General features: G+C 38.3%; 1 protein-coding gene across 3 annotated transcripts in view; it reads right to left on the bottom strand.

Annotated features, from left to right (window-relative positions):
- MYO1D (myosin ID) overlaps positions 1-27,019 on the bottom strand; it is a 350,887-nt gene that overhangs the window by 189,847 nt on the left and 134,021 nt on the right. For 2 of the 3 annotated variants that reach the window (XM_030862141.3, XM_060290464.2), the window contains exons 14-16: positions 24,126-24,258; positions 13,019-13,185; positions 3,293-3,500 (exon numbers count right to left, since the gene is read on the bottom strand). In XM_030862141.3, coding sequence (XP_030718001.1) covers positions 3,293-3,500; positions 13,019-13,185; positions 24,126-24,258 — 508 coding nt within the window. Of the gene's footprint in view, positions 1-3,292; positions 3,501-13,018; positions 13,186-24,125; positions 24,259-27,019 lie in introns of those variants that run through there. The other variant, XR_009560338.2, reaches the window with a different exon arrangement.

Below are 27,019 nucleotides of genomic sequence, written 5' to 3'. Positions count from 1 at the left end.
GTTTCCCATGGATTTCCTTATACTTTTCATTATGGTTTGAATCCGTTTTTACAATGAGCGCACTTTAATTATATAATAAAAAAGACAAAGCTAATTTTTATTTAAAAAGGAAATTTAAAAAGTCAATTGTTGGGGAGTCTTGTTTAAATTAGCATCTCCTGATGCTGCCTCTACAGCGTCACACTACATTCCCATAAGGAAACAGAAAAATTGAAAACACGTCACATGGAAAGTTAGGTGACTGATGACCTCTTCCCAGAAACTGAAATTCTCACTAATTTTATGGCCTGTGGAGTTGGTTCGAAGAACATAATGAGTAGATCACGTATATCGTGCTCTAGGATGGTCTGCCTGAGAATTTAAAGGGAGGTCATACCCTACTCACTGCCTTATGGTTAAGAAACGCAAGATCTACACCACAGAGAAGACTGGACAGCTTTCCCTCCAGGGTGCAGGTGATAGTTTTTGAAGCAGCCATCCCTTGTCTTTTAGAATCTCTCTTTTCTAGGTGGAAATTGTAATTTCTCACCAGAAAGCAAGCAGAGGTGCTGTAGAGAGGACTGAGAAAGGACGGGTCCTAGTAGGCGTGTATATCTGGAATTCAACCTTTTCTGTAAGAGCTGGGCCCTGGGGTGGGGAGGGACAGGGTGGGCCCCATCTTTGGCTGACAGAGCTGCAACAGGTGAAAGTTTGTGGGACACTGACAACTGTGAAAGAAGTAAACAAAATGCCGATGTAGATTTAAGAAGGGGATTCTACCAGCCAGCGAGTGGAAAGAAAGTGAGTTCACGGTAGGGTGACTATTGTATCATTTCTTACCCATGCTGGGACACTTTGAGAGTGAAAGGTTTCCTACTAATATTTACAACAGACCACAGTCAGAAACCAGGACTGTCCCAACCAAACTGAGAGGCCAAGCCCTGAGTCTGGTCAATGTCTTGGATAGGTATGAAGAAGAAAGACAAAGTATCAGATCTGCAACAACAAAAACTCCCACTGGTAAGTAGGGAAGATCAAAAGTAAGGATTTGAATATACAGTAGAACAGATGCATGAAAATAACTCACTCCAGCAGACAAAAAACAGAGATTCCCCTTGCAAATTTACAAGCTGTCTTGAGAAAGAAAACAGAACGGAGTAAAAGCAGTATTAAAAAAAAACAATTAATAGAAGGAAACTGTTCTAAGATGAAACAGAATTTAGTATTCCACTCCAAAAGTTTTCCTGAGTTCTAGGAAAAATAAACGAACGAGACCAACACTCAGAAACATCTTGGCAATTGGAAGGGAACTTTTATAATCTGCACATGATATAATCTTTTACCCAGAAAAACTAATAGAATCAACAAATGTGAATCAAGAAACGTTTCATTCTGGATACAGTTAAACCAACATAAGCCAATATTACTTCTCTATACCAACATTGACACATAGAAAATATAATAAAAACACAATAATAAAAGCACAGCAGCTACAAAAACAATAAAATATCTAGGAATTAACTATGAGTTCATAAGACCTAAGTCTAAAAGTCAATAAAATGATTTAAATAAGCTTATTCAATACTCTTAAGATGATTTCATATTATAAAAAGTTAATCCTTTAAAATTAACCTATATATTCAATGCAATCCTAATAAAAAGTATTGTCGAATTTAAAGAACTCAATAAACACAGATTAAAATTTATATTACAGAATAAAGGTCTATGTATAGAATAATCAACCTCAATAAAGAAGAGTAGAGAAGATGGACTTATCCTACCACATACTAAAACATACTACAATAAAAGCTACGTGGCAGTAGTATGAAAAGAGGCAGATACAGAAATGGAACAGAATAGAGCACTCGGAAACAGAATACATATATATGTATATGTATATATATATAAACTTCATACATAATAAAAGTGGCACCACAAATCAATAGGGAAACAACAGATTATTTAGTATTTAGATGGTATTGAGAAAACTTGCTCACCATATAGAAGAAAGTGAAACTGGATTCCTAGAGAGAACCACATACATAGATGGATTCTGAATGGATTAAAGACCTAAATGTGAAAGGTAAAACTATATAGTTCATAGAAGAAAACATAGGATAGTACCTTTGTGACCTAGATACAAGGAAAGCCCTCTTAAATAAAATTCCAAGGCACAAAATATAAGGCCAAAAAAAAAAAGAATCAAAGAATTTGATTATGTCAAAATTAAGGATTCTCTTCAACAAAGCACATTAGAAAGTTCATTAGAATGCCGACAGAACAGGAGAATATATGTATGCTATCTAAAGTGAATAGAGATTAATGTCTAAAATAGTCAAGGAATTTCTGCTAATCAACAAGAAAATGATACCAATTACAGTAGAAAAATGGATAAAAGATATGAACAGGCAGTTTATAGGAAACCCCAAAAAGCAACAAGCATTTAATGAGATGCTCAAATTCAATGGTAATCAGAGAAATAGGAAGTAGAGCAACAATGAGATATCATTACACTTACTAGTCCGGCAAAATTTAGGTACCTGGATGATACTGCTAAGGATGTGGGCACATAGTAACCTCTACGTACAAACTGGTGATGTGCAAACCGGAAGACATTCTGGAGAGGAGCCTGGCACTACTTACGCCAATCAGGTCTACGTATACCCAATGACCCAGCCACCTTTCCCCTGATGGATATCCCAAGGACGTTCTCCTAGAGGAACACGATTTCTTTTTATATGCATATATAATTTTTTTACATTAAAATGGTTCAATCAGAAGGTATGGAAATGGGTAAGAGGGATAAAAAGAAATACCTGAGTGACTGAATGAAATGAGAAGGGGCCCTGCACAGATCAGTGATGACAGGTACCATGGTCTTACGAGGACCGCTGAGTCAGCACCGCACACCTTGGCAAGTGCTGGCGGTGGGTCGTGATGGGTGAGGGAGGTGGTCTCACACAGGCTGGCCAAGCTTGTAAATTATAAGATAGAAAAAGTCCTTTACGCAGTTAAGCTGAGGGAAACAACTCAGTTAACTGCAAGAGACAAAAACCAGACTGCTTCAGACATCTCTCTGTTTCTAAATACCAGAAGACAAAATAGCTTCAGAGTTTTGAGGATAAAATAATTTTGAGTTCACGCAGCCCAGTGAGTTTTCCATGTGTGGAGGCAACAGAAAACACTCTTAAGATATGCATAGATGCAAAAAAATATACCATCGTGAACATTTCTTGAATCAAAGAAAACATTCAACTCATCTTTAAGAACATAAAAGTAAGGCCTTATCCTTGTACGTAAAATATTAAATTACCTTTTGTAGAAAGAGGACAATCCTTACGAGCATCTGGGCACGGAGCTCTTCCAAGGTAAACAATGTTTGGGGTGTTCGAATGAAAATTTTGGTCTTCCCATAAGCTACATCATCCTGAAAGCCACAATGTTTAATCAGTTTCTTGACAGCTTCTTTGTCTGAAGGGAGGTCATGGTTGGGCCAGGTGAATTCAGAGATCATTTTGTACCTGGATGAAAAAAAGAACAGGGCACGGGTTAAGGGAGAAAAACCATGTGGTATCAATAGATGCAGAAAAGCTATCCAATAAAATTCAAGATGCTTCATAGAAAGAAAGAAAAAAAAACTTCTTAGCAAACTAGAATAGGGATGAATTTCATCAGCCTGATAAGAGTCATAGAAAAAGGCTTCAATAAAATACAACACTCCTTCAATAAAATACAACACTCACTAAACAAGGATTAGTAGGGTATTCCTTAATCTAATAAAAGCTATTTGCCAAAAACTTGCAGCAAATATTATTTGTAATGTGGCAACCTTGGAAGCATTGTCTTTACAAACAGAAACAAGAAAAGGATGCCTCTCTCATGGGTTTTTGAACGGGTAAATGACTGGGGAAGGAACAAAACGTCACTTATGAACAATGTGACTCGCTTCAAAGGACATCAAGCAGATCTTCAGATAAAGTATCATCGCTAAAAGAAAACTAGGCACAGTTCTGCACATAAGGTCAATACACAGATCATTTGCAATTTTACATACAAGCAGCCAGCAGTTCCTCAGTACGTGGCCCTCTCATAGGTTAGTGTGAGGGTGACCGTGAGTAAGACAGTAGTCACACCAGCTTCTTCGTGAGGGTGACCGTAAGACAGTAGTCACAGAGTCTCAGCCTTCTGTAGCCTAATCTCACGAGCGACATCCCATCACTTTTGACACATTCCATTTTGCTAGAAGCAATTCACTAGGGCCAGCCCACACTCACGGGAAGGGGATTACACAGGCATGAATACCAGTAGGTGGGGATCACTGGGACCAGCTTAGAAGGCTGCCTACTGCAGTACTTCTCCTCCACCCTTGGTGCAAAGTTGTTTAATACACGTAGTCAAATTTAGTAATGTTTTTCACATACTGCATCTGAACCTTAAGACACAGTGAGAAAGGCTTTCCTCACGTTCAGGTTACAGAGTAATTCACCTACGGGTTCTTCTAGTACTTATATGTTTTCACATTGTACATTTAGATCTCTGGTCCATTTGGAGTTTATTTTGATACGGATCCAACTTTTGACAAAAGGCTATTTCCGATATTATTTACTAAAACGTCTGTCCTTCTCCCTCTGATTTAATATGCCATTTTATCATATGCTAAACTTTCATATGTACTTCCGTTCATTTCTGGGCTTTCTGGTCTGTTTCATTGCTTTGTCTGTCCCTCAGCCCCATCAAATGTCTAATTGCAAATGTCTAATTATAGATGTTATAAGTATATTTTAATATCTGGTGGTCCTTTCTCCTTCTTTTCCTTTTTAAAGGTATTTCTAGATATTCCTATGTGTTCATTTTTCTATATGAACTTTAGAGTCAATTTGCATAGTTCCAGGGAAAAACAATCACAAAACAAGAGAATCCTTTCCGGTATTTTTATTGGGTTCCCATGTTACATTCAGTAAATTTACTTTGATGCTGAGTTGTCCTATCCAAGAACAAGGGATATCATTCCATTAGTTCAAGTCTACTTTCATGCCTTTCAGGAGTCTTCATGTTCTCCTCCTAGGGCTTTACACACTTCTGGTTAAGATGCTATGTATCTAAGGGGCATCTGATCCCTTCTTCTTGATGTCTCTCTCTTTTCCTGATTTCCATCTTCGCTTCCACAACAGCACACTCTCCCTAGCTTCCTTCTGTCTCTCTGGATATCTCTTCTCAATCTCATTTTCTGGCAACTCCTCATTCCTGGACGCCCAAAATGCTGGAGTGTCCCAGAGCTCATATCAGGCCCCCTTCTCTCTATGTACAACCTCCCACATCGCTTCATCTATTCCATCCACTTTATTTTTCAACTCATGCATTTACTCTCCCACGCCCAGTTCTCAGTTCTGAGCTTCAGACTCACATATCCAGTGCCTATATAGACCTAAAGGTATCTTAAATTCCTCTTTCAGTCCTTCCTACCTCAATGTCCTCAGTTTCCTGGGAGTCATATTTGATCCCTTCTCTTCTCTATCATTCCTTCTAATCCATCATCAGGTCTATTGACTCCACCTCCAAAATATATTTAAAATTCAACTATTCTCATCTTTACTGCTACAATCCTAATATACGCCACCATCAAGTTTACTACAGTAGACTCCTAACCTGTTTTCCATTTCCTCTTCAACCCATTCTGCATATTTAGCAGCCAGAGTAGTATTCTAAAGAGCCTCACATCATCTTTATCTTTTACTTTCTCCTGCTTTCATTGTTCTACTCCAGTCGCCTTGGCCTTCTTTAGGGTCCTGTAATGCGGTTGCCTCTTTCTTGCTTTGGAGACTTTGCATATGCTGTTCCCATTGCCTGGAATGCTTTTTAATCTACTCTTTGAAAGGCTGAGACTCCTCATAGTCTGTTTTTGATTCTCCTTCATCAACCATCAACCCTCACCCCCATTATTCCTCTCTAGGGCAGCCAGATGGGTTTCTTTTCCTCACACCATTCATCGCAGTTTGTAATCATATCGATTTGTGTGTTTGTCTGTTGAATGTCAGTCTATGGGTACCACGAAGGCAGGGATTTTGTTTTGTTCCCCGCTATACGCCACGTGCCTATCGTGTTGTCCACCATACAATGAGGAACGAGATAGCTACTGAATGAATGAATGGAAGAAAATACATTTAAAAGTCTAGTCACTTGCCAGATAGAGACAGAAACAGAAACCAAAGAGTTCTAATATGAAGAGAAAGGTAATATTAAGCGACGTCACGTGAAAAAAGGAAATAAAATCTAAAAACTTCCAAATTCATTATAGAACTATCGATAGAATAAGAGTCAACAGGGAGTAATGGCATTTGTTTAAAGTTTTAGGCGTGTTGCAGAAACTAGAAGCAATCCTACTGCCACACTGCTCAGCTAACACATCAGGGTAACGGTGCCCTTCCTTTCTTCCTGACGGTCAAGGGCATGCCCCAAGTTCTTCAGCAAACCAGCATCCTGAACTTGTAAATTAAAAAGCTAAATTCAACTGCTTTCTGACAACCAGTTTTACCTCCCTGAAAGACTTTAGCAGCTTTTAAGGTTATCAGTACCTTTAAAATCCTTCTCTCTCTTTTTCAATAAAAGAATGAAAATGAAAGTGACAAGTAGAAATTTAGGTTCAAAGCTAGCTTACAAAAAATCTGCAGAATCTAAAAGCACAAACTCATTGCAGAAAATATTACTTTTTCTCCCACCAGTACTGAAAACATTCATCCAATGTCCTACACACCTTCCATCCTACCCCATGTCCCACTGTTAATTACTTCAATCAGTATGACATTAAAATAAAATGTCAGTTTTTCAATGTGAACAAACTCATTTTATGTAAAGTGGCAGATAAACACAGCCTGCAGAGGAGGGATAGACCATCTTCCCAGATGCACATCCCACCATCTCATCCAGCACGCTTCCTAGATGACTCTAGTAGAGGGGACCTAATCTCGACTTAGATAGTCATCAACTGGAGAGACTTCAGTCTTTCCACAATTCTGCCTTTTAAAGGGCAAGTTGGACACTTTTATTGTGATTATTAATATGTTTCCATTTTCTCAACTTCTCATTTAATGTTTTCTATTAATTGTGCTTTCTCTTTGTTGCTTTTTACCCTGTTTTCTCTTAGGCAGACTGAGTTTTCTTTATGCCATTTTACTCCTTCCTCTGATAAAGCCGCACATTCAGTTGTGAGGCGGTGCACTGTTAAAGACGATAGGTTCAGGAGCCAACTGCCTGAGTTCAGACACGGCTACACCACTACTTGCCTCCGGGACCTGAGGCAAGTTCCTTCACCTTCGTGTGTCTCGGTTTCCTCATCTGCATAAAATGGCGGCAACACACTCTCCTCATCTGGTTGTCGGCTTTCCGGACAGACTACATGCAGACTGTTTAAAACAGTGTCGGGTACATATGGTGTGAGCACTTGACACTGTCAGCACTATTATCATTATCATTCTGAAAAATTAAATATGTAAAGATACATACTTTTTCCTGTCTAGTTAATTCACATCTATATTCTTCCCATAAGGAGTACAAAAGTCTTTACTTCTCTATATTTCTCACTACTATTTTACTTTTTGTTGCAAATGATTACTACAGACTTCTTTTTCCTCCTTACAGTCAATACTTGTTCAGATTTCACAAAAAGTTTTACCTACTTATTTGTTCAATGTTGCTTTTTTGCATTCCATATTTTCCTCCTGCATTTATTCTCCCTTTTGCTAAAGTATACCCTCTAGAGATTTTTCAGAGGGTCTAAGACCCTCTCAGAATAGTAAACTTTCGGAGCCTATATATGTCAGAAAACGTTTTTATTTTGCCCACACTCTTGAATGATAACTTGGCATGGAATAAAATTCTAAGCATAAACTTCATTCCCCTTCACCGTGAAGATACTGCTCCTTTGTCTGTTTACACTGACTGTTGCTAATGAGAAGTCTGATGTCAGTATGAGTCTCATTTCCTCATAGGTAGTTTGCCTTTCTTTCTTCTTGGGAGCTCTAAGCATTTTTATTTATGTCTAACATTCTGAAAGTGAACATAATGTACTTAAGTTTCATTTAAAAACCTCGTATGTTTTACACTCAGTGTATTCTTTCATTCTGACCCCTAGACTCCTCTTTCCTTCTGGAGCTCCAGTTAGATGGCTTCTGGCTCTCCTGGATCAACCTTATACGCGGCTTGACCTTTCTTTAGTACTTCCCATCTCTTTTTCTTTGTGATGAGGTCTGGAAGAAGTCTTCAGCTTGATCTTCTAGCTCACTAAGTTGTTTAAAGGAAGTTTAGTTAAGAAAAAAATTTTTCTAATTGTGGTAAACTTTATGTATAGTAAAATGCACACATTTAAGTACACGAATCAGTAAGTTTGAAAAGTGTGTACACCCATGGAACTGACATGCCGATCAAGATACAGATCATCTCCATAATCTCAAAGAGTTCCCCCATTGCCCTTCCCCCTTTCCAGTCAATCCCCAACCCAGAGCACTGCTCTGATTTCTATCTGTTCTTAAACTTCGTGTAAATGGCAGCATCAAGAAATTACTCTTTGGCGACTCCTTTTCAGCATAATGTTTTAGTCATCCATGTTGTTGCTGTATTAGTCATTCATTCTCTTTAATGCTGATTAGTAACCATTGTATGATGACACTACAAATTGCCGACTCCTTCTACTGATGGACAATTCACTCTTTCATTGTGCTTGATCTGGTTTTCATTTTCTAAATCTCTAATTAGTTCTTTTTAATAACTACCTGTTCTTGTTTCTAACTTTGTACTCCTATTTTAGGACCATAATTCTCTCCTTTATCTCTTGGAGAATATGAAATAGGTTTATTCTAATGTCTTTCACTCCTTGCTCTGGTCCCTTGGGGGTGAGGTTTTTTATTTGTTGAGCTTATTGTCTCCTTTTCATTGGTCTGGCCTTTCTCAGATGTTTGACTGTTATCCCGTCTCCTTTCCCAGAGTCCTTCTACGTATGTGTACATTTTGGCACTTGTTGGCCTCTTGTTAGGTGGCTACTTTTGCTTCCTGAGTCTTGGCCAATATACCTATGACGTCTCCGTTACAGTTGCTGAGGTGGTTACTTGCACTGGCCATTAACCTCCCGGTGCGGCAGCTGGGTGAACTCCAGCACAGTAGCTGAGATGCTTCCTGAATGGCAGCTCAAACCTCACAAGGCAGTCTTTCCTTAAAACTGTGACCTTGGCTTACTTCTGGGCCTTCATGTCTGCTTCGTATTGTATTTAGGAGTGATTCACACCTTTAAGGCTCACTGAGAATCGCCCTTCTGATTCCATAGTGCGGCTATGCATTAACGTGGCTTTAAATACACGTATTTTATATTATTGGGGGATGTTCTGGAGTGGGAATGGGAGATTTAAGCTTGTACTCCTAAGACCATCATATTTGAAATGCACAGGTTCTTTTTAATCTTTTCTATTTTTACATGAGCATTAGAAAACAGAATTCAATCCTCATAGCATGTCTTTCATGCCAAAAAACACACCAAACATCTTGAGTTGAAAGTAAAATAGGTGCATAAAGAGATTAAGAGTGAGGATATGCACTTGAAAAGTCCTTGTCCCCTCCAGATCGAGCTTGCTTATTCTCTTATTTCAACTTCTTTCCATGGCTTCTATTATCATGGTGTCATGATCATATATTTTTAGTTAGATAAATATATATTTTAGGTAAATATACTTTTAGTTCAGCCCCATCCTATAGTTACCCATTCCTACCCTGCTCATTCTAATACTTAACTTCTGCTGATCTTATATACGTGACAACACAAAAATCAATACTACAATTGAGTAATTGCTAGAATTCTGAGTAATGACAAGGGACTAACAATCTTCCTATTAATATAATTTGACACTGTTTGAAGTCAAGACTCAGAATGAACACATCTCTACTCATGACAACACTCCTACTCTACAGCCTCAATTTTAAAAAAACCAAGTTTCAAGAACAGTATGATTTCAATAAGGAAAATGATCAGTTTTGAGCATAACCTTTTGATCAGTATAAAACTGTTTCAATTTTCTAGGCTATTCTGCTATAAAGTTTTATTCATTCCAAGAGTCTCCAATTAGTGTAAATCCCTTTCACTTCTTTTTTTTTTTTTTTTCCGTTACGCGGGCCTCTCACTGTTGTGGCCTCTCCCGTTGTGGAGCACAGGCTCCGGACACGCAGGCTCAGCGGCCATGGCTCACGGGCCCAGCCGCTCCGTGGCATGTGGGATCTTCCCGGACCGGGGCACGAACCCGCGCCCCCTGCATCGGCAGGCGGACTCTCAACCACTGCGCCACCAGGGAAGCTCCCCTTTCACTTCTTCACACAAGTAGCTGAACACTGGTGGAGAACAACAGACAGTGCTCGGTGGTGTCACTGTACACTTATAACCTCAAATGTCAAGTGGGCGCTCAGATCTTCCTAGCAGCAAAACTACTATACACACCTATGCTTTCCCACTCTCCAAAATGAGTATTTTCGTTTTCCCTCCAACCTCCTACACCACATCTCCTAACCTTCACTCTCAGCTCATGACCTCGCCTCATACTTTACTGAGGAAATGGAAGCAATCAGACAGGAACATCTTCACCTTTGCCATCAGCCAAGCTTCGAGGCTTCCTGCATCTGTATTCATATTCTCTGCCTTTCATCCTGTTGCTAAGGGTGAAGCATCCCTGCTCCCATCTAAAGCTGACAAATCTTGCACTTGTGCTTGGGATGTCATTCCTTGCCTTCTCAAGGATGTTATTATTACAATTATCTCCCTCCCTCCCGTGTCGCTGGTTTCTCCCTCTGTTCTGAATCATCCCCACCTGCATACAAACATTTTCTAGTATCTCCTTGACCTCACATTCCACTCTGGCTGCTGCTTCTAGTTTTCTCTGCTCTCATTCATAGCACACATTCTTGAGTTGTCCAGAGACATCCAACTTCTCACTTCACTTCCCCATCTTGCTCAAATGGGGCTCTGTCCAGCCTTTTCTCCTTTGACCTCTATGTTGCCTAGTCTGATGGTTAAGCTCCTGCTTTTACCTTACTTGATGACGCAGCAACATGTAATACGGTAACTGTACTTTCCTTCTTGAAATGCCATCTTCTCTTGGCTTCTGTGACAGGACCCTCGTCTGATATTTCTTCTAGCTTCTTGGTTGCTTCTTCTCTCTCTTTGCTCGTTCTTTCATGTCAGACCACAAAGCTAAATGTTGGCATGGGCCTCCTCCTCTTTTCTATCCAGCTCCAAGACTTTACATACAATCTGTATACCAATAACTCCAAAATTTCTATTTCCAGCCTGGACTCTTCCCAGAACTCCAGATTTGTATGGCTAAGAACTTACTTAGTATTTCTACCTAGACATTCGGTAGCCATTTCAAACCTAACACAGTCAGGAGACAATCTTGATTCCATCTTTGCCCCAGTTTCATGTCCGCCTCCTCAAGCTTCTCTTCCCCCATCTTTCTCACCTCAGCAAATGGTACCATGCTTACCCAGATGCTCCAGCCAGAATCGACTTGTTACCCTTCATCCCTCTCTACTACTCTCTCATCACGCCAATCCATGAGCAAGTCTAGTCCACCTTTCCACAAAACATACCCTGAATCAGTCCACTACTCTTGGATCCGCAATAATTCCTTGTTCAAGGCACTCTCGTTGAGCTGCCTCTCCTGGATTCCTGCAATAGCATCTCTAAATGTCTCCTTGCTTCCTATTCACACAGCAGCCACAGTGATATCTTAAGACATCCATAAGATTGGGTTGCTCCCTGCATAAAATCCACCAGTGGTTTTCTACCACACTTAGCCAAAATCTGAACTGTTTAGTCTGGATCACAACATTCAAAATGATCTGGCCTATGTCCATCTCCGATCTCATGCTGCACCACTGCCCTGTCACTCAGCATCCTCCAACCACACTGGATGACGTTTGGTACCTAAAACACCACTTATTATTGCAAGAGAGACTTTTCTCCGCTGTTTCCTCTGCTCCACCTGCTCTTTTCTTTGACCTTTGTATGGCTGACCCCGTCCTGCCATTATTATCTCCTTAGAGACTCTTCTCACCAATCAATATGTTATGTATTTGTTTATTCATATTTTGTGGAATCTGCAATCTACAACATAGGAAACGCTCAATAAATATTTTAAAATAGATGAATAGATGGAATTTAAAACACTATTTTTATGATACCAGGTGTCAACTATCATTATTGTTAGTAACAATAAATAACAATAGCAATGATACCTTACACTTATTGAGTGATTACTATATGCCAGGTACCATTCTAAGTACTTCACATATATTACTTCATCCCCCAGCAGCCCTACCAGGTAGTTACCATTATTATTCCCATTTAAAAAAATTAATTAATTTCCCCCATTTTATACATAGGAACCTGAGGCATGGAAAGGTTATATGATTTGCCTAAGGTCAAAAAGCTAAGAAATGGCAAAGCCAGGATTCAATCAGGTAAACTAATTTTAGGGCCTCCATGATTAACTACTTAATATTTTGTTATTATTATAGTTAGCAATATTGGTAATGCTAAACAGCATTAATTGAACATCTATTATGTGCCAGGCACGTAGCCTTTTTACTTTGGTTAATTTAATCCTCACAACAAAAGGCTTATGAGGTAGTGTTACTATACTCATTTTATAGATGCAGAAGGACAGTCAAAGAAGCTAAATTTCTAGCTCAAGGTCGGGCAGCAAATGAGTAGCATAGCCAGGATTCCAACCCAGCTGTGACTCCAAATCCTTGTTTATTCTCCTATACTACATGCCCCCATTTTCCCCATGAAGAATAAAATTTTTCCCCATGGTCCGTAAACCACAGACTCGAGGGGACTCCTGCCGATTCTGGGAAGGTCTTTCACAGTTGCAGTTTCCTCATCTCTTCTGTTCATTCAACAAACATTTAGATTGTCTGACAGGAGCTGATGCACGGTTAAACATGGAGAGGACTCCATAATTCTCAGTGTGCTAGCAGGTTTCCTTGTTTAGTCTATTCTCACCTGTGAAGAAACTTCTCATAGGTCTGGCGGAAGGCGAACCCTGCCCGACGCACCCTCACGTTTTCCAGGAGTCCAAGATACTCTACTTGATGCCGGCAGCGTTCATCGTCAAAGATCTGTGGGGACTTCTTGTCGTTGGGTTTGATGCAACGTACATAATATGGTTCCTAAAGAAATGAATCGGCAAATGATAAGTTTCACTGGAGAAAAATCCCAGACTAAAGACATTGACATGTCATTAGTGTTAGCTGTGTCAAATTAAGCTCTGTGACTCTCATTTCTCAGGCATAGACTTATAAAAAAATTCTTCCTTTCCCTTCAACTTAAATTTCCCTTCAATTAAATGCCTGGAAATTCTCAGGCATTCAGTTAAAATTTTGTATTATTATATTTTAGGACTCATCAGGAATAGCAGAAAGGGGGTAAAGCTAGGGTGTAAACAATTGAGACATGTAAACATCAAGTTTTTGTGTATTTACAGAAACATGATTAAAAGTAACAGAAGGAGTAATTTAATAGAAAGAGGCAGAAGCTGTGGTAAAAATGCATTGTTGAAGAATGTAAAATAATTGGCACAGCCCTGGTACATACTAAGTGTTCCTTTCACCTTTGAATCATTTCAGTCCTTCAAACTGGAATAGCTTCTTCGGAATATCAGTGCTTTTACGTGCCTAAAAGGAGCAAAGATAAATCTTCCCTAGAGAAAGACTACATAAACTTGGGCCTCCAATTATTTCTATAAACAGTTTTGCAAATTTAATGTTTGGAACAAAGTAAGTTAACCAGATATATAAGGAGCCAAGATAACATGAATTAGAAATAGCAAAACAACATACAAAATAAAAAGATCTGTAAGGGTCCAGATATTGGAGTTACCAGATAGAAATATTAAAACAACTATGCTTAGCATGTTCAAGATGACAAAAGACAATATTGAGAATTTTTTTAGAGAACCAGAAACTACAAAAAGGAACCAAACCAACTGGAAAACCTAGGACTTAAAAATACAATAATGGAAATTAAGAACTCAGTGGATCAGTAGAAGAGTAGATTAGAAATTGGTGAAGAAAAAAATTAGTAAACTAGAAGGAAGGTGAGAAGAATTTTCCCAGAATGGATCATGGAGATGGAAAATAAAGAAGAGAGGTTAAGAGGCACACAAGACACCGTAAAGTGGTCTAAGTAACTGGAGTCCCAAAGGGAGGAGACAGAAGGGGCAGAAGCAATATTTGAAGAGCTAATAGCCAAGAGCTTTGTAAAATTGATGAAAAACAATTAAGCTGTAACACACTGAAGAAGTTCTACAAACTGCAAGCAAGATTTAAAAAGAAAAATGTACACCTAGGTACATCAGTTAAACTTCTGAAAACCAAAGAAGGGCAGCAGAAGAAAAAAGGCTGACTACCTAAAGGAGCAACAAATAGACTGACAGCTGACTTCTCAAAAGAAAAAATGGAATCCAGAAGACAGATGAGTATTGTCTGTGAAATGCTTAAAGAACTGCCAATGTAGAATTTCACACCCAGCAAAAACGTTCTTCAAGAAGGGAAACAGCATAAAATATTTCCAGAATTTGTCAACATCAGGCCTCAGATATAACAGGATGAAGTTCAGGCAGAAGAAGAATGGTCCAAGAGGAAGCTCGGTGATATAGAAAGAGGAAAAAAGAAGTAATAAATGAGTAAATCTAAACAGATGTTGACTATTCCTAGGAGTAATAATAATGATGATGATGATGTCATCATCTTACTGGTTATATATATATATAAAATAAATATTTATAAGTACATGACCAAAAGAGCGCATAAGCTGGGAGGAAGACAAATGGAATTAAGATGTTTTATGGCCCTTGCATTGTCCAGGAAGGAGGTAAAAGCACCCAATAAGATTAGATTTCTATAATCCAGAATGACATTGTAATAACTTCAGTAACCACCAAAACAATATTATAATGTAAATCTTCCAAAATAATAACGTGAATAAATGTAGTAATAAAAAATCATTGCAATACTGAGTGGTAGTGTTGGGGGGGGGCGCGGCAGTGCAAGGAAAGGATGCCTCCCTAGGTTTAACTAAACATTCTGACTCAAAAGACTTACAGCCCGCACTTGGCAGGAGTCTACCCAGGAGGACAAGAACATGGTTTGCCAGCAGGCATGTCAAGGTTGTGCAGCAGTCCATACCGCAGTCAGGTAATAGCTTGGGCACAATAAGATGAGTCCGTATCAGACAGATGTGGGAAGTGCCCTTGGTTTAAAAGCCTCATGCCCCATAGGATTCAATATCTCTTGTAACAACTCTAATGACATAGCTTCCAGGGTCCTTGAAAGGGACATGCCTAATCCATGAGTCATCACACTCAGAAAGCCAAAAGTATGTCATCCCCACCAGACAATTATCATTCTCCCAGTACAGGTGCAATTTACCAATAGGGGTAATTTTTATCTTAAGTGATGTTGCCTAGTAATATAGTTGATATACATCATACTAGGTTAACAGGGGAATAGAGCTAGAAATTTAACTGAGGTTATCAAGCAGAAGGAATAGAATTTTGTTTACCTTTTGCCCACAGTAATCAATCAAAAAGATTAGGAAGCAAAGAAAAAGAAATATACAAGAGACAAACAGAAAGCACTAATGAGATGGTTGATTTAAATACAACATACGATAGCTACATTAAGAGTAAATGAACTGGGCTTCCCTGGTGGCACAGTGGTTGAGAATCCGCCTGCCAACGCAGGGGACACGGGTTCAAGCCCTGGTCTAGGAAAATTCCACATGCGCGGAGCAACTAAGCCCATGCGCCACAACTACTGAGCCTGCACTCTAGAGCCTGCGAGCCACAACAACTGAAGCCCGCACGCCTAGAGTCCGTGCTCCGCAACAAGAAAAGCCACCACAATGAGAAGCCCGTGCACCACAACAAAGAGTAGCCCCCACTCGCCGCAACTAGAGAAAGCCTGCACACAGCAACGAAGACCCAACGCAGTCAAGAATAAATAAAATAAACTTATTAAAAAAAAAGAATAAATGAACTAAATGATTTATTTGAAAGACAAAGATGGTCAGAAGGGATAAACAACAAAACTAACTATATGCTATTTATGAGGGACAAACTTGAAACATAAGGATATGGAAAGGTTGAAAGTAAAAGGGGGGAAAAGGATAGACCATGCAAGCCCTGGCCAAAAGAAAAGCTGCTTTTAACTTTTTTATTCATGCAAAGCTGACTTTAAGGCAAAAAGCAATATAAAGACATTTCATAGTGATAAGTGACTCAAACACTAGGAAGATATAACAGTTCTAACTTGAATAAGCCTAATAAATTCTCAAAATATTTGAAGCAAAAATGGAAGGTACAACAAGAAGTAGACAAGTTCAGAATCAAAGTAGGTTTTATCACACGTTTCAGCACTGACAAAACAAAGTAATTAGTAAGAATGCAGAAACATTGGACAATAATAATATGACTAGCAAACTAATGGATGTGTATAGAATATTAAATGCAAATAATTTTAACACATAAACAAAACATATAATGAAAACTTCACAAATTTCTAAGGACTGAAATCACACAGAGTCTATCCTCTGATCAAATGAGATTACACTAGAAATCAAGAGCAAGAAGATAATTAGAAAATCTTATATGACTGGAAATTAAGAAATATACTTCTAAATTACCCTCGGGTCCAAAAGAAAATTACAGTATGAATTAGAAAATATTTTGAACTCAATAATTTATGCAATCATGTGGGCAAAGCAATCTTAGTGTAAGGTATCATTTGAGTAGTATAAGTAACTTCACTAAACAGAAACCAGTTGAATGGAATTTTACCAGTATTGACTGATTATGCACAGGAAGTGGTAACACTGGAATAGACACTTCATGACCAGCTAAGGGGTGGGGGGATGCCCTTTCATCCCGGTTAGTAACATAAAAACCTTCAGATAAGGAAGCCAGTGGAAATGCTTTCTCTATATTTAATCAGCATTCTGCTTCAATTTATAAACACCGCCTCCTCTCTCCTTTGTAAATATCCAGGTTGACTCAACCTAAGAAATCCTAAATTTGACAAATTCTAGGTGTCTTATTAAGGTTAAATTCCCAAAGTTGACAGTGATCTTATTATCTTGCACTTACAAACCTGTTTCTCCCTATATTTTTGTGAAAAACATCCTTTGCCAAAGTACACCAATCAGTATATGTATTAGGCAGAAGATACCTGATTTAGATAGATATTCATCTATTGATATTTAACATGTGTTGAACAGTATCAAATAGAGTCAAAAGCAAATTCAAGTTCATTTAATAATTTACTGACTGTTCAGAGTGCTTTATGAGGTATCAAGAAGTATATAAAATTAGTAGAAGTCATTCTTTAGATGCAAAAGGCTTATCTAGGTGGCGATAAGACATGCATTTAAAAACACTGTGTGCTATAGTTAATAATACTGTATTGTATATTTGAAAGCTGCTGAGAGAGTAAATCTTAAAAGTTCTCATCACAGGGGAAAAAAAGTGTAACTGTGCATGGTGATGGATGTTAATTAGACTTATTGTGGTGATCATTTTGCAAAATATGCAAATATTGAATCATTATGTTGTACATCTGAAACTGATATACTGTTGTATGTCAATTGTATGCATGTCAATAAAATAAATAAATAAAATATTTAAAAGTACAACAAAACAAAACCACTGTGTGGACTCTGAGAAAATGCACTTCTGGTGATGGAGGACTAGGCAATTCATATCAACCTTCCTGAGGAAGTCACTGAAAAAAAGTGCTACACAAAATACGGGGAGAGGGGAGAAATCTCAATGCATCAAGAGCTGATAACATAGCCGAGATGAGAGTAAGACTAAAGTCCAGAGGGGTGTCTTAGAGGCAACCGTCGATCTGGAGAGGCAGCCGTGAGGCTGAGCACAGCTGCTGACAGCCTGTGGGGTTCAGGGGATGAAAGCTGGAACTTGAGACCTTGGATGCAGAACTACACGTTGGTCTGGAATCCTGAAGAGCTAAACCTGGGAGTTAAAGGTGAATGGAAAATAGTCTGGCACTTTCAGGGATGGGAGGCAGCTCACTGCTGAGCCACTACCGGTCCTGAAACTGGATTAAGGTTCCAGAATGTCAGAATTTGCCTGATATATCTTTTTAAATGTAAACTTTCAACTTTTCTGTTATGATTAGATGTCATTAATAAGTGGCAATGTATCTGTATTCTTTTTCTTTAATCTGATTTGATAGTTTTTCTCCATTTATATTCACTGTAATTACTAATATATTTGGATTTATTTCTACCATCTTTATTTGTCCCAGCTTTCCTATGTTATTTTGTCTCCTCTTTCCTATGTTTTTTAAGACTAATGATTTTTTTTCTCATTCTGGCTTCCCCCACCCCCAACCACTAGTTTGGAAGTTATAAACTCATTTCTATTCTTTCAATGACTACACTAGAAAATTTTATATGTATTTATAACTCATGAGATATATATATACCAATACTTTTGGTGTATATATATAACCAATACTTTTATCCTTTTCCTGAACAACCAAGGACCTTAAACAGTTGAATTATAATCACCCACCCTTCCAATTTATATGCTATTGTTGTTGTGCTACTTAGCTCTAACCTGTATTTTTAATCCAATAAAATATTATTTTACAGAGTCAGCTTATTTATATGCACCCACATATTTCCCAATTTCTTTGCTCTTCATTTTGCATTTCAGACTTTCATTCAGTAATCAGACATCCTCCTATCTGACATATATCCTTTAGAATTTCCTTTACTGTGGTTCTAACTCTCTTTTTATTTTTCAGAAAGATTCTTTGTTGTGTCTCTGTTCTTGAAAAATATGAATTCTCTTGGTATAGAATTCTGGTTTAGTTATTTTCTCTTCAAAGCTAATCTGCTTTTAAGGTATTTTCTTCATCTTTGGTATTCTGGAGTTTCACTAGGTGCTTGGGAGCAGATTTCTTTTAATTTTTCCAGCTCGGGATACACTGGACTTCCTGACCCTGTAGAGTGGTGTCTTTCATCATTCTTGAAATTCTTTTTTCTTTTCCTTCTACCATTCTACCCATTCTCTCCTCTCCTTGTTTGACTCTGGTTAGATGCATGTTAGACCTTTTCATTTGATCTTCCAGGTCTCTTAATGTGTCTCTTATAAGTTTAATTTATTGGTCTCTTTAAGTGGGATTCTGGATAATTTCTTCAATTGTTTCTTTCATTTCCCTATTCTCTCTTCAGCTTTGTCTAAACTAATGTTAAACCTATCCACTGAGTTTTAATTATTTAGTTTTTATTTCTATCAATTGCCTAGTTACCTGCTCTCAATTACTAGTTCTCATATTTTTAGGCCTTTCATTTCTTTTTTTTTTTTTTTTGCGGTACGCGGGCCTCTCACTGCTGTGGCCTCTCCCGCTGCAGAGCACTATGAACTCCTTATTTTCCTTAGAACTCCATCTGTGGAAGTTCTTTAAGGTCTGGAATGAAGGTGGTTCCCTCACCTTGCTTCCATCAGATGCCTGGGGGCAATACCAGACCTGAATTGACCAGGCTTGAGCCTTTTCAGGCCACCCAGGTAGTGTGAATTTGGACTGCAAATCTCATAAAAGCTGGCTTACAATTATAAATTCTCAGGGGATGGTCACCTACCCTGCTTGGCTCAGTGCCAAGGACCAAGACAGGCAGTTTTCCTTTCAGATAATGAGGGGTTATTTCTAGCTCATTCTAGAGGTAGCTCTCTGAGGAGGCAGCCCTCTGGAGACCCACCGTTGTGTGTGTGCGTGTGTTTGTGTGTGTACATATGTGTGAGTATGCATGTGGTTTGTGGTCCCTTGTTAGTCACCCTACTCTGGGCAGGCCCTGGGCTTCCCTCCAAGGACCAGCCTTGGATACCTATACTCAAAGTCACCCACTTCAACAGATGCTGAGAGGGTGAAAGCAGCTCTGGTGCTCTAGTTATTTTTCCCTTCATTCAGTTAATTTCTGCCTTCACTCAGCACCAGGCCTGCATATTCTTTGCTTTCTTGTTAGTTCATGACCGTATTCAGGAAGCTGGTTTTCATAACTTACCAATTTTTGGTTGCTCTCAGTTGGTTTTAGGGGGTGTTTTGTTCACCCTGTTGCTGGAAAATGCATTACTTACATGTATTTTAAAAATCTTCATGTTGATGTTCCTAGGTGAAAATCATCTCTAATTTCATTTTTTCATGTTAACCTTGTACCAAGGTAATATTAAGCTCATAAAATGAATTGGATAGTGGCCTCTCTTCTTCCCTTCCTTGAAAACAGGAAACAGTGTATGTATGATAGGAATTACTGGCTCCCTGAAGGATCTGTAAGACCTACCTGTAAAACCATCTGGGCCTGAAGTTCTTGGCAGAATTGGGGGAAGGCAGACTTCTGATTAGTGATTCAGAATCTTTAAATTTATTCAGGCTTTCTATTTCTTCTTGAGTTAATTTTGATAACATTTTCCCAGAAAACTAATTTTTCAAATTCACTGGCATACAGTTGTTCATAATATTCTGATACTTTCAAAAATCTCTGCAGTATATAAAGTTGTATCATTTTTTCATTCTTAACATTATCTTCTCTTTTTAAAATAAGTTTTTTAAAGGTCTATTTGATTAATTTTTTGATTACTTTTAGTTTTTGCTATTTAAAAATTATTTTCTTAATTTTTTTCTTTAGATTTTCTTTGGATTTCCTTTTCTGGCTTCTTAAGTTGAAGTTAACTCATTTACTTTCAGTCTTCCTTGTTTTTTTTTTGTTGTTATTGTTTTTTTAAATAAAGGCATAACAAGTAGACCACTTTAGGAGTATTTTTAAGTTCCCAAGCAGATTAAAAAAAAAAAACTTTTTTAATGCTGATTTTCATTTCATTTGCTGTGAGGATGGAGGTGCATCTATATATACATTTGTTACGACAGTTGAGACTTCTTTTGTGATCTAGCATGTGGTCAATTCTTGTAAATGTTGCATGTATACCTGAAAGGAATATGTATTTCTTATCCCCTGGGTATAGAGATCTTTTGATCTATTAGATAAAGTTTAAATTTGGCTGCTGCACTCTTACTAAGGTTTTTGCTTGATCTGTTTCTGGTAGAGTTGGTTTAAAATCTCCCTCTGGGACTGTGGACCTGTCAATTTTGCCTTTTACATTTTTTCAGGTTCTTTTTTTTTTTTTTTTTTTGCTTTATAGAGTTCAAGTACCATCATGGCTGTGCTGTTAGGTAGGTAGTTCAAAATGGCTTTATTGAGTATTTTCATTTTATTATGATAGTCTCTTTATCTGTAATAATAATTTTTTTTCCCTTAAGTTCTATGTTTTTTCACATTAATATTGCTTTCACCAGGTTTTTTTTTGGGGGGGGCTTGATATATCTTTACCCACCTTTTTGTTCTTAATCTTTCTGCATAGTGTCAACTAGGTAGCTCCTATAAACAACATGGCAAAACCTTGGTGTTACTGCAGATTCAGTTCTAGACCATGGCAATAACATGAATACTGCAATAGGCTAAGTCACACGAATTTTCTGGTTTACCAGTGCATATAAAAGTTATGTTTACATGACACTATAGTCTATTAAGTGTGCAATAGAATTATGCCTAAAAAAAAACAACACCTGAATTAAAAATACTTTATTGCTAAAAAACGCTAACCATCACCTAAGCCTTCAGCGAGTCATAGATCATCAAAGAGCACTGGTCACAGATCACCATAGCAAATACAACAATAAAGAAAATGTTGGAAATACTGCAAGAATTACCAAACTGTGACACAGAGATACAAGTGAGAAAATGCTGCTGGGAAAATGCTGCTGGTAAACTTACTTGTTGCAGGGTTGCCACAAAACTTCAATGTGTAAAAAATGACGCACTATCTGTGAATTGCAATAAAACAAGATATGCCTGTACGTGGATTTTCCACCTATCCAGTCTGTTTAGTCTATTTACATTTATGGTGAGTACCAATTAATTGGATTTATTTCTATCATGTATGTATTTTCTAAATGTAACATTTTTCTTTTGTTTCTGCCCTGCCCACCTTCCTGCCTTCTATTAGACTGATAGGTTGTCTCTATTCTTTTGCTTGTCCCTACTCTCTCCCTCGTTCCCCCACCTCACACAGCCTGGGGAGCTGTAGCAGAGACTGTTAGACTCGTTGCCTACCTCACACACGGTAACTTTTTTTCCTACTTCAAAACAGAAAACTTACTTCTAGCTGGGTGCACTGCTGACCAGAATAAAAAGGCACTTCCCAGCTTCCTCGGCAACTAGGTACAGCAAATGAGATGTCGCTAAAGTGCTATATGAGACTTCCAGGAAGTCTCTTTAAAAGGGAAGAGGCTCCAATTGCCATCTTGGACCCGGAGAAGGGATGCCAAGCACTAGGATGGTAGAGCAGAAAGACAGAAGGAACTTGTCTCTAATAACCTTAGAGCTGCTATACCAGTGCTGGGATAACTTCTCCTGTACTTCATTTACAGAGAGAGAAATAAATGTCTCTCTTTTTTTTTTTTTTTTTTTTGCGGTACGCGGGCCTCTCACTGTTGTGGCCTCTCCCGTTGCGGAGCACAGGCTCCGGACGCGCAGGCTCAGCGGCCATGGCTCACGGGCCCAGCCGCTCCGCGGCACGTGGGATCTTCCCGGACTGGGGCACGAACCCGTGTCCCCCGCATCGGCAGGCGGACTCTCAACCACTGTGCCACCAGGGAAGCCCTGTCTCTCTTGTTTAAGCCACTAATTTGGGGAGGGAGCGTTCAGTTGTTTAGTAGCTGAACGCAATTGGCCATACAGAAATTATAGATGGTTCTAGAATTTTTATTTAAAAATTCACATTTGACTACCAAATTTAGAAAACAAAAGTGATTCTTTTCTAGTTAATTGAACAAATCGAATATGTTTTATAAACAATATATTTATGATTAATGTATTGTATAAAATACATTTTATAAAATTCTGTGTTCAACTCTGTTTCTTGTGTCCCATGCGCTCCTTCTAGGTTCACTTTCCTTCTTGCTGGATGAGAGAGGTTGAAGCTGACATGCAGAGAGAAGCTGAGGGACAAGAGGAGGGGCCCTAAGGGTATTCTAGTCTATGCTCCTGTGTCCTTACCCCTCCCCTGCCTTTCTGGATTTTTGATTATACAAGCCTACACACTGTGCTTATCTGTTGTCACCTGGGGGCAAAGAATCCTGACGAAAAGAATAGAAAGCTACTGAATAGATGTGTTCTTGTGGCATTTGCCTAATTTATCCACAGGGAAGTAACCAAAAATAATATAGATTTAAATTTTTAGAGAGGAAGTTGATTTAAAAAAAAAAAAAGTTAAAAATGAAGAAGAAAAAATATACTGGAAAAGCACCAGAAGAGAAAGATAAAAATGAAGGCACTAAAAATAATGAGTCCCAGAATGCTGCCTAATTTATCAAACTTGTCAACAGCAGCAGTTAAGAGTAGAAATCTGTTCTTTAAGGGGAAAAAAAATCCCAGACTGAAGTTATCAAACAGTATTAGACCTCAAAGGAACAATAAAAAGCAGAAATAACTGCCAATAATACATCTTTTTTTTTATATACATCTATTTAAATACATCTATTTAAAACACCCGAAGGACAATACTTAAATACTAAACTTCCTCTTAAACCTCTATCTGGTCATGTTGTATTCAGATACAACAGAAAGACGGTATATGTTACAATTTATTTCAAGATTTTTTTTTTAAGCCAGGCCCTGTCTTCAGCACAGGGCTGAAGTTTATTTTGTCAGGCATATACTATACCTGTAGTATACTGCTTTTTTTCTTTTTAAAGGTCTGACTAAGACTTTCCCATTAATGACTACAGTAGGATAAAAGGCCCAAATTTAAGAAGAGCATTTCATCTGGGACACAAACAACTGTTTTACCAAGCCATGTTAAAAAACAAACAAAACAGGATTAAGAGTTCTATTGTAACACTCACTTTCAATATGTTCTTCAATTTGATTTACTATAATCACCTACCAAGCAGAGCACACGTACATTCTCTATAACATACATCAAGAGGGAATCTATGAAATTAAATGGATATTTAAAAAAGACAGTAGTTACCTTTGATGCAAGGTTGTCTACTAAAGCAATCATAGAATTCTTAAATAAGGTGGCGGCAGTCAGAGGTCTCTTGGTCACCTCTGTAATGCTCAGTTTGCCTTCGGGCCACATATTCTTCAGCACAGGATTTGAACTGAGAAGCACAGAAAGAGTGGTTTGAATGCTACATTCATATAAGCTGAATATGAATTGCTAAGCAATCCTGTTGAACTGTATCCTGGGAGCCACGATTGCATTGCAGACAGAACTCACAAGCCCTGATTGGAAAAATGATTCCATCCAGAAAATTAGGCTGAGAGTATAATTACAGATACTGCACCACAGAGTGAGCTGTGTCCAAACGAGACCACATTTGAAAAATCCTTTAAACTTCTTTAAAGTGACCTCGATGTTATTATTATGCAGGATCCTCAAATGGTTGCATAGCTCTGGTACCATATACCTAAAATAAAATGGTTTTGGCGGTCGTTAAAAGAATGAGAACAAACCCTAGTAGGAAAACAATCCTCAATGTCATGGGCAGAAGTCATGAAAGAGAAAGCATCTTTTGATTGAAACAAATATTCATACAGTATAGGTCACAAAAAGCCAGGTCTTTCAAAAAGCACAGATAGGAATAGAAAATAACCACTTTTACATTGTCATCTAGTAAATCCCTTTACTGCAGCTGAATTATGAACACAACATTGTGTTCATAATGTGTTCACAACATTGCGGTTACAATATTTTATTGATGTGACACTAAGACGGCTGCAATCCAATTCTTAAAGTGTACTTGAGGCCAGTTTTCAGGCTAAAAATGATATACTGTATTTATTTGGCTCAGTGGAGAAATTTTTATAAACATGTACAGTGGTCTCGGCTCTGATTTTCTTCCTGTTTCATTTTGGGTGCTTTTGATTTTTTAAAAATTTTTATTGGAGTATAGTTGATTTACAATGTTGTGTTGGGACTGACATATACACACTACTATATATAAAATAGATAACTAATAAGGAGCTACTGTATAGCACAGGGAACTCTAAACAATACTCTGTAATGACCCATATGGGAAAAGAATCTAAAAAAGAGTGGATATATGTACATGTGTAACTGATTCACTTTGCTGTACAACTGAAACGAACACAACATTGGGTGCTTTTGATTTTAAAGTAATTGGAACTCGAAATGTTGCTTGCATCCTGGAAACTTTTCTCTCGTCAGAATTTTTTTTTTTAAATTGGGGATTGAGAATAGAAAAGACCTAACATGGATTTTTTTTTTTTCTAACTGTGTTTACTGCTGCCATCATTTTGCCCACTTTTCTTTTCCTGATATAAAACTGAGAAAATTGAGTTGGTTCCCCAAACACCTAGTAAATTTCTGTACAAAAAGGCTCTAAATAATAGCAGCAAACTGCCAGAATGGATGACAAGAGTGAGGAAGATAAACGGTGAGGTGAAGACTGACTGCGTCTGTGAATGAAGGCAGAAAAAGAAAAACAGTCCTAACCCTCGCCATTGCCAGCAAGCTGGGACAACTACCATCAAAAGTGGCTATAAAATAATGCATGATCTGTGGTTCATGGACCCAGTTTTATTACCTTCTACTCCTATTCCATAATTTTCCAATGATACACGTATCAATAAAAATGACCACATAGGGCTTCCCTGGTGGTGCAGTGGTTGAGAGTCCGCCTGCCGATGCAGGGGACACGGGTTTGTGCCCCGGTCTGGGAAGATCCCACATGCTGCAGAGCGGCTGGGCCCGTGAGCCATGGCCGCTGAGCCTGCGCGTCCGGAGCCTGTGCTCCGCAACGGGAGAGGCCACAACGGTGAGAGGCCCGCGTACCGCAAAAAAAAAAAAAAAAAAAAAAAAAAGACCACATAAATGTTTATTGCTTTTCCTTAACTTTTCCATTTCAATCTTTAGCAGAGAGAGAACTTGAGGCAATGGTTCTCAACCTTTAGTGCCCACAATGCCTGGATGCCTTCCTAACACCTCTGGAATAGAATTTCCAGAAACTAGAGTGTGTGCACTTTGAAAATCCTGATGCACATCAAAGACAGAAAATCACTGGCTTTTCTGCCCTCAGCTGCACCTTACTCCCTTTTGGTCTTGTTTCAGACACTATCTTGTGAATGAAGGGAGGGGGGAATGTTGAGAATGAAGGAAATAAGATGTTTATTATTATTACATTATTAAACAGTAGAACTGATGCATAATGAATCAAAACAGACACATACAATTGTTTTAAAGAAAAAGAACTTTCAGGCCAGTAAGTCAACATACTTTTCAAACTTATTTAAAAGAAACTTTCCCTTAAAAGGGAAGCTTATTTATCCAGAAACCCAGTACATATAACAGATAAGGCGGAACTTAGCTGGCTAACGAGAGAGTGGTAGAGCGATCTGTGCACCTCGCATGCCACCTGCTTGCTCCTTGCCTCCTTCCCTTTATATATACACACACATGCATGTGTCTGCACCCATGCACGGATACTCTACAGAACTAGAGGTCCAGGGATTACGCTTTAAACAGATATACAGAAAGAAAGGATTGAATTTGGAAAGGTCATTTAGCCATGGAAGCATCGAAAAGGCAAAGGTAGCCCATCTAAACACCATCTAGGAGGATGGTTTTAACCAAAATCATTTCAAGACTTTCCATCCCCCTGGCAAGGCCCTTCCTACTACGGAGATATATACAAGTTGCAATGAACAGACTTTTAATGTTTTTATACCTTTGGCAAGACCATCCCTGTTGTGAAATGGATTCATCTTAGACTGATGCCCTTAATTGTTGGATTTATCTAAGTTCCTTTGTTCTGATTCCAGGCTTATCAAGCAATTAAGCATTCTATAGGTGATATTTTTCACGGTCAGTTAACAGAGTTCTATTTGACTTCCCAGGCA

Source organism: Globicephala melas, chromosome 20 (assembly GCF_963455315.2).
Source record: "Globicephala melas chromosome 20, mGloMel1.2, whole genome shotgun sequence".
NCBI classification, from domain to species: Eukaryota; Metazoa; Chordata; class Mammalia; order Artiodactyla; family Delphinidae; genus Globicephala; species Globicephala melas.
Note: the sequence above shows the minus strand (reverse complement) of the source record. Positions and strands in the feature narration are given on the sequence as shown.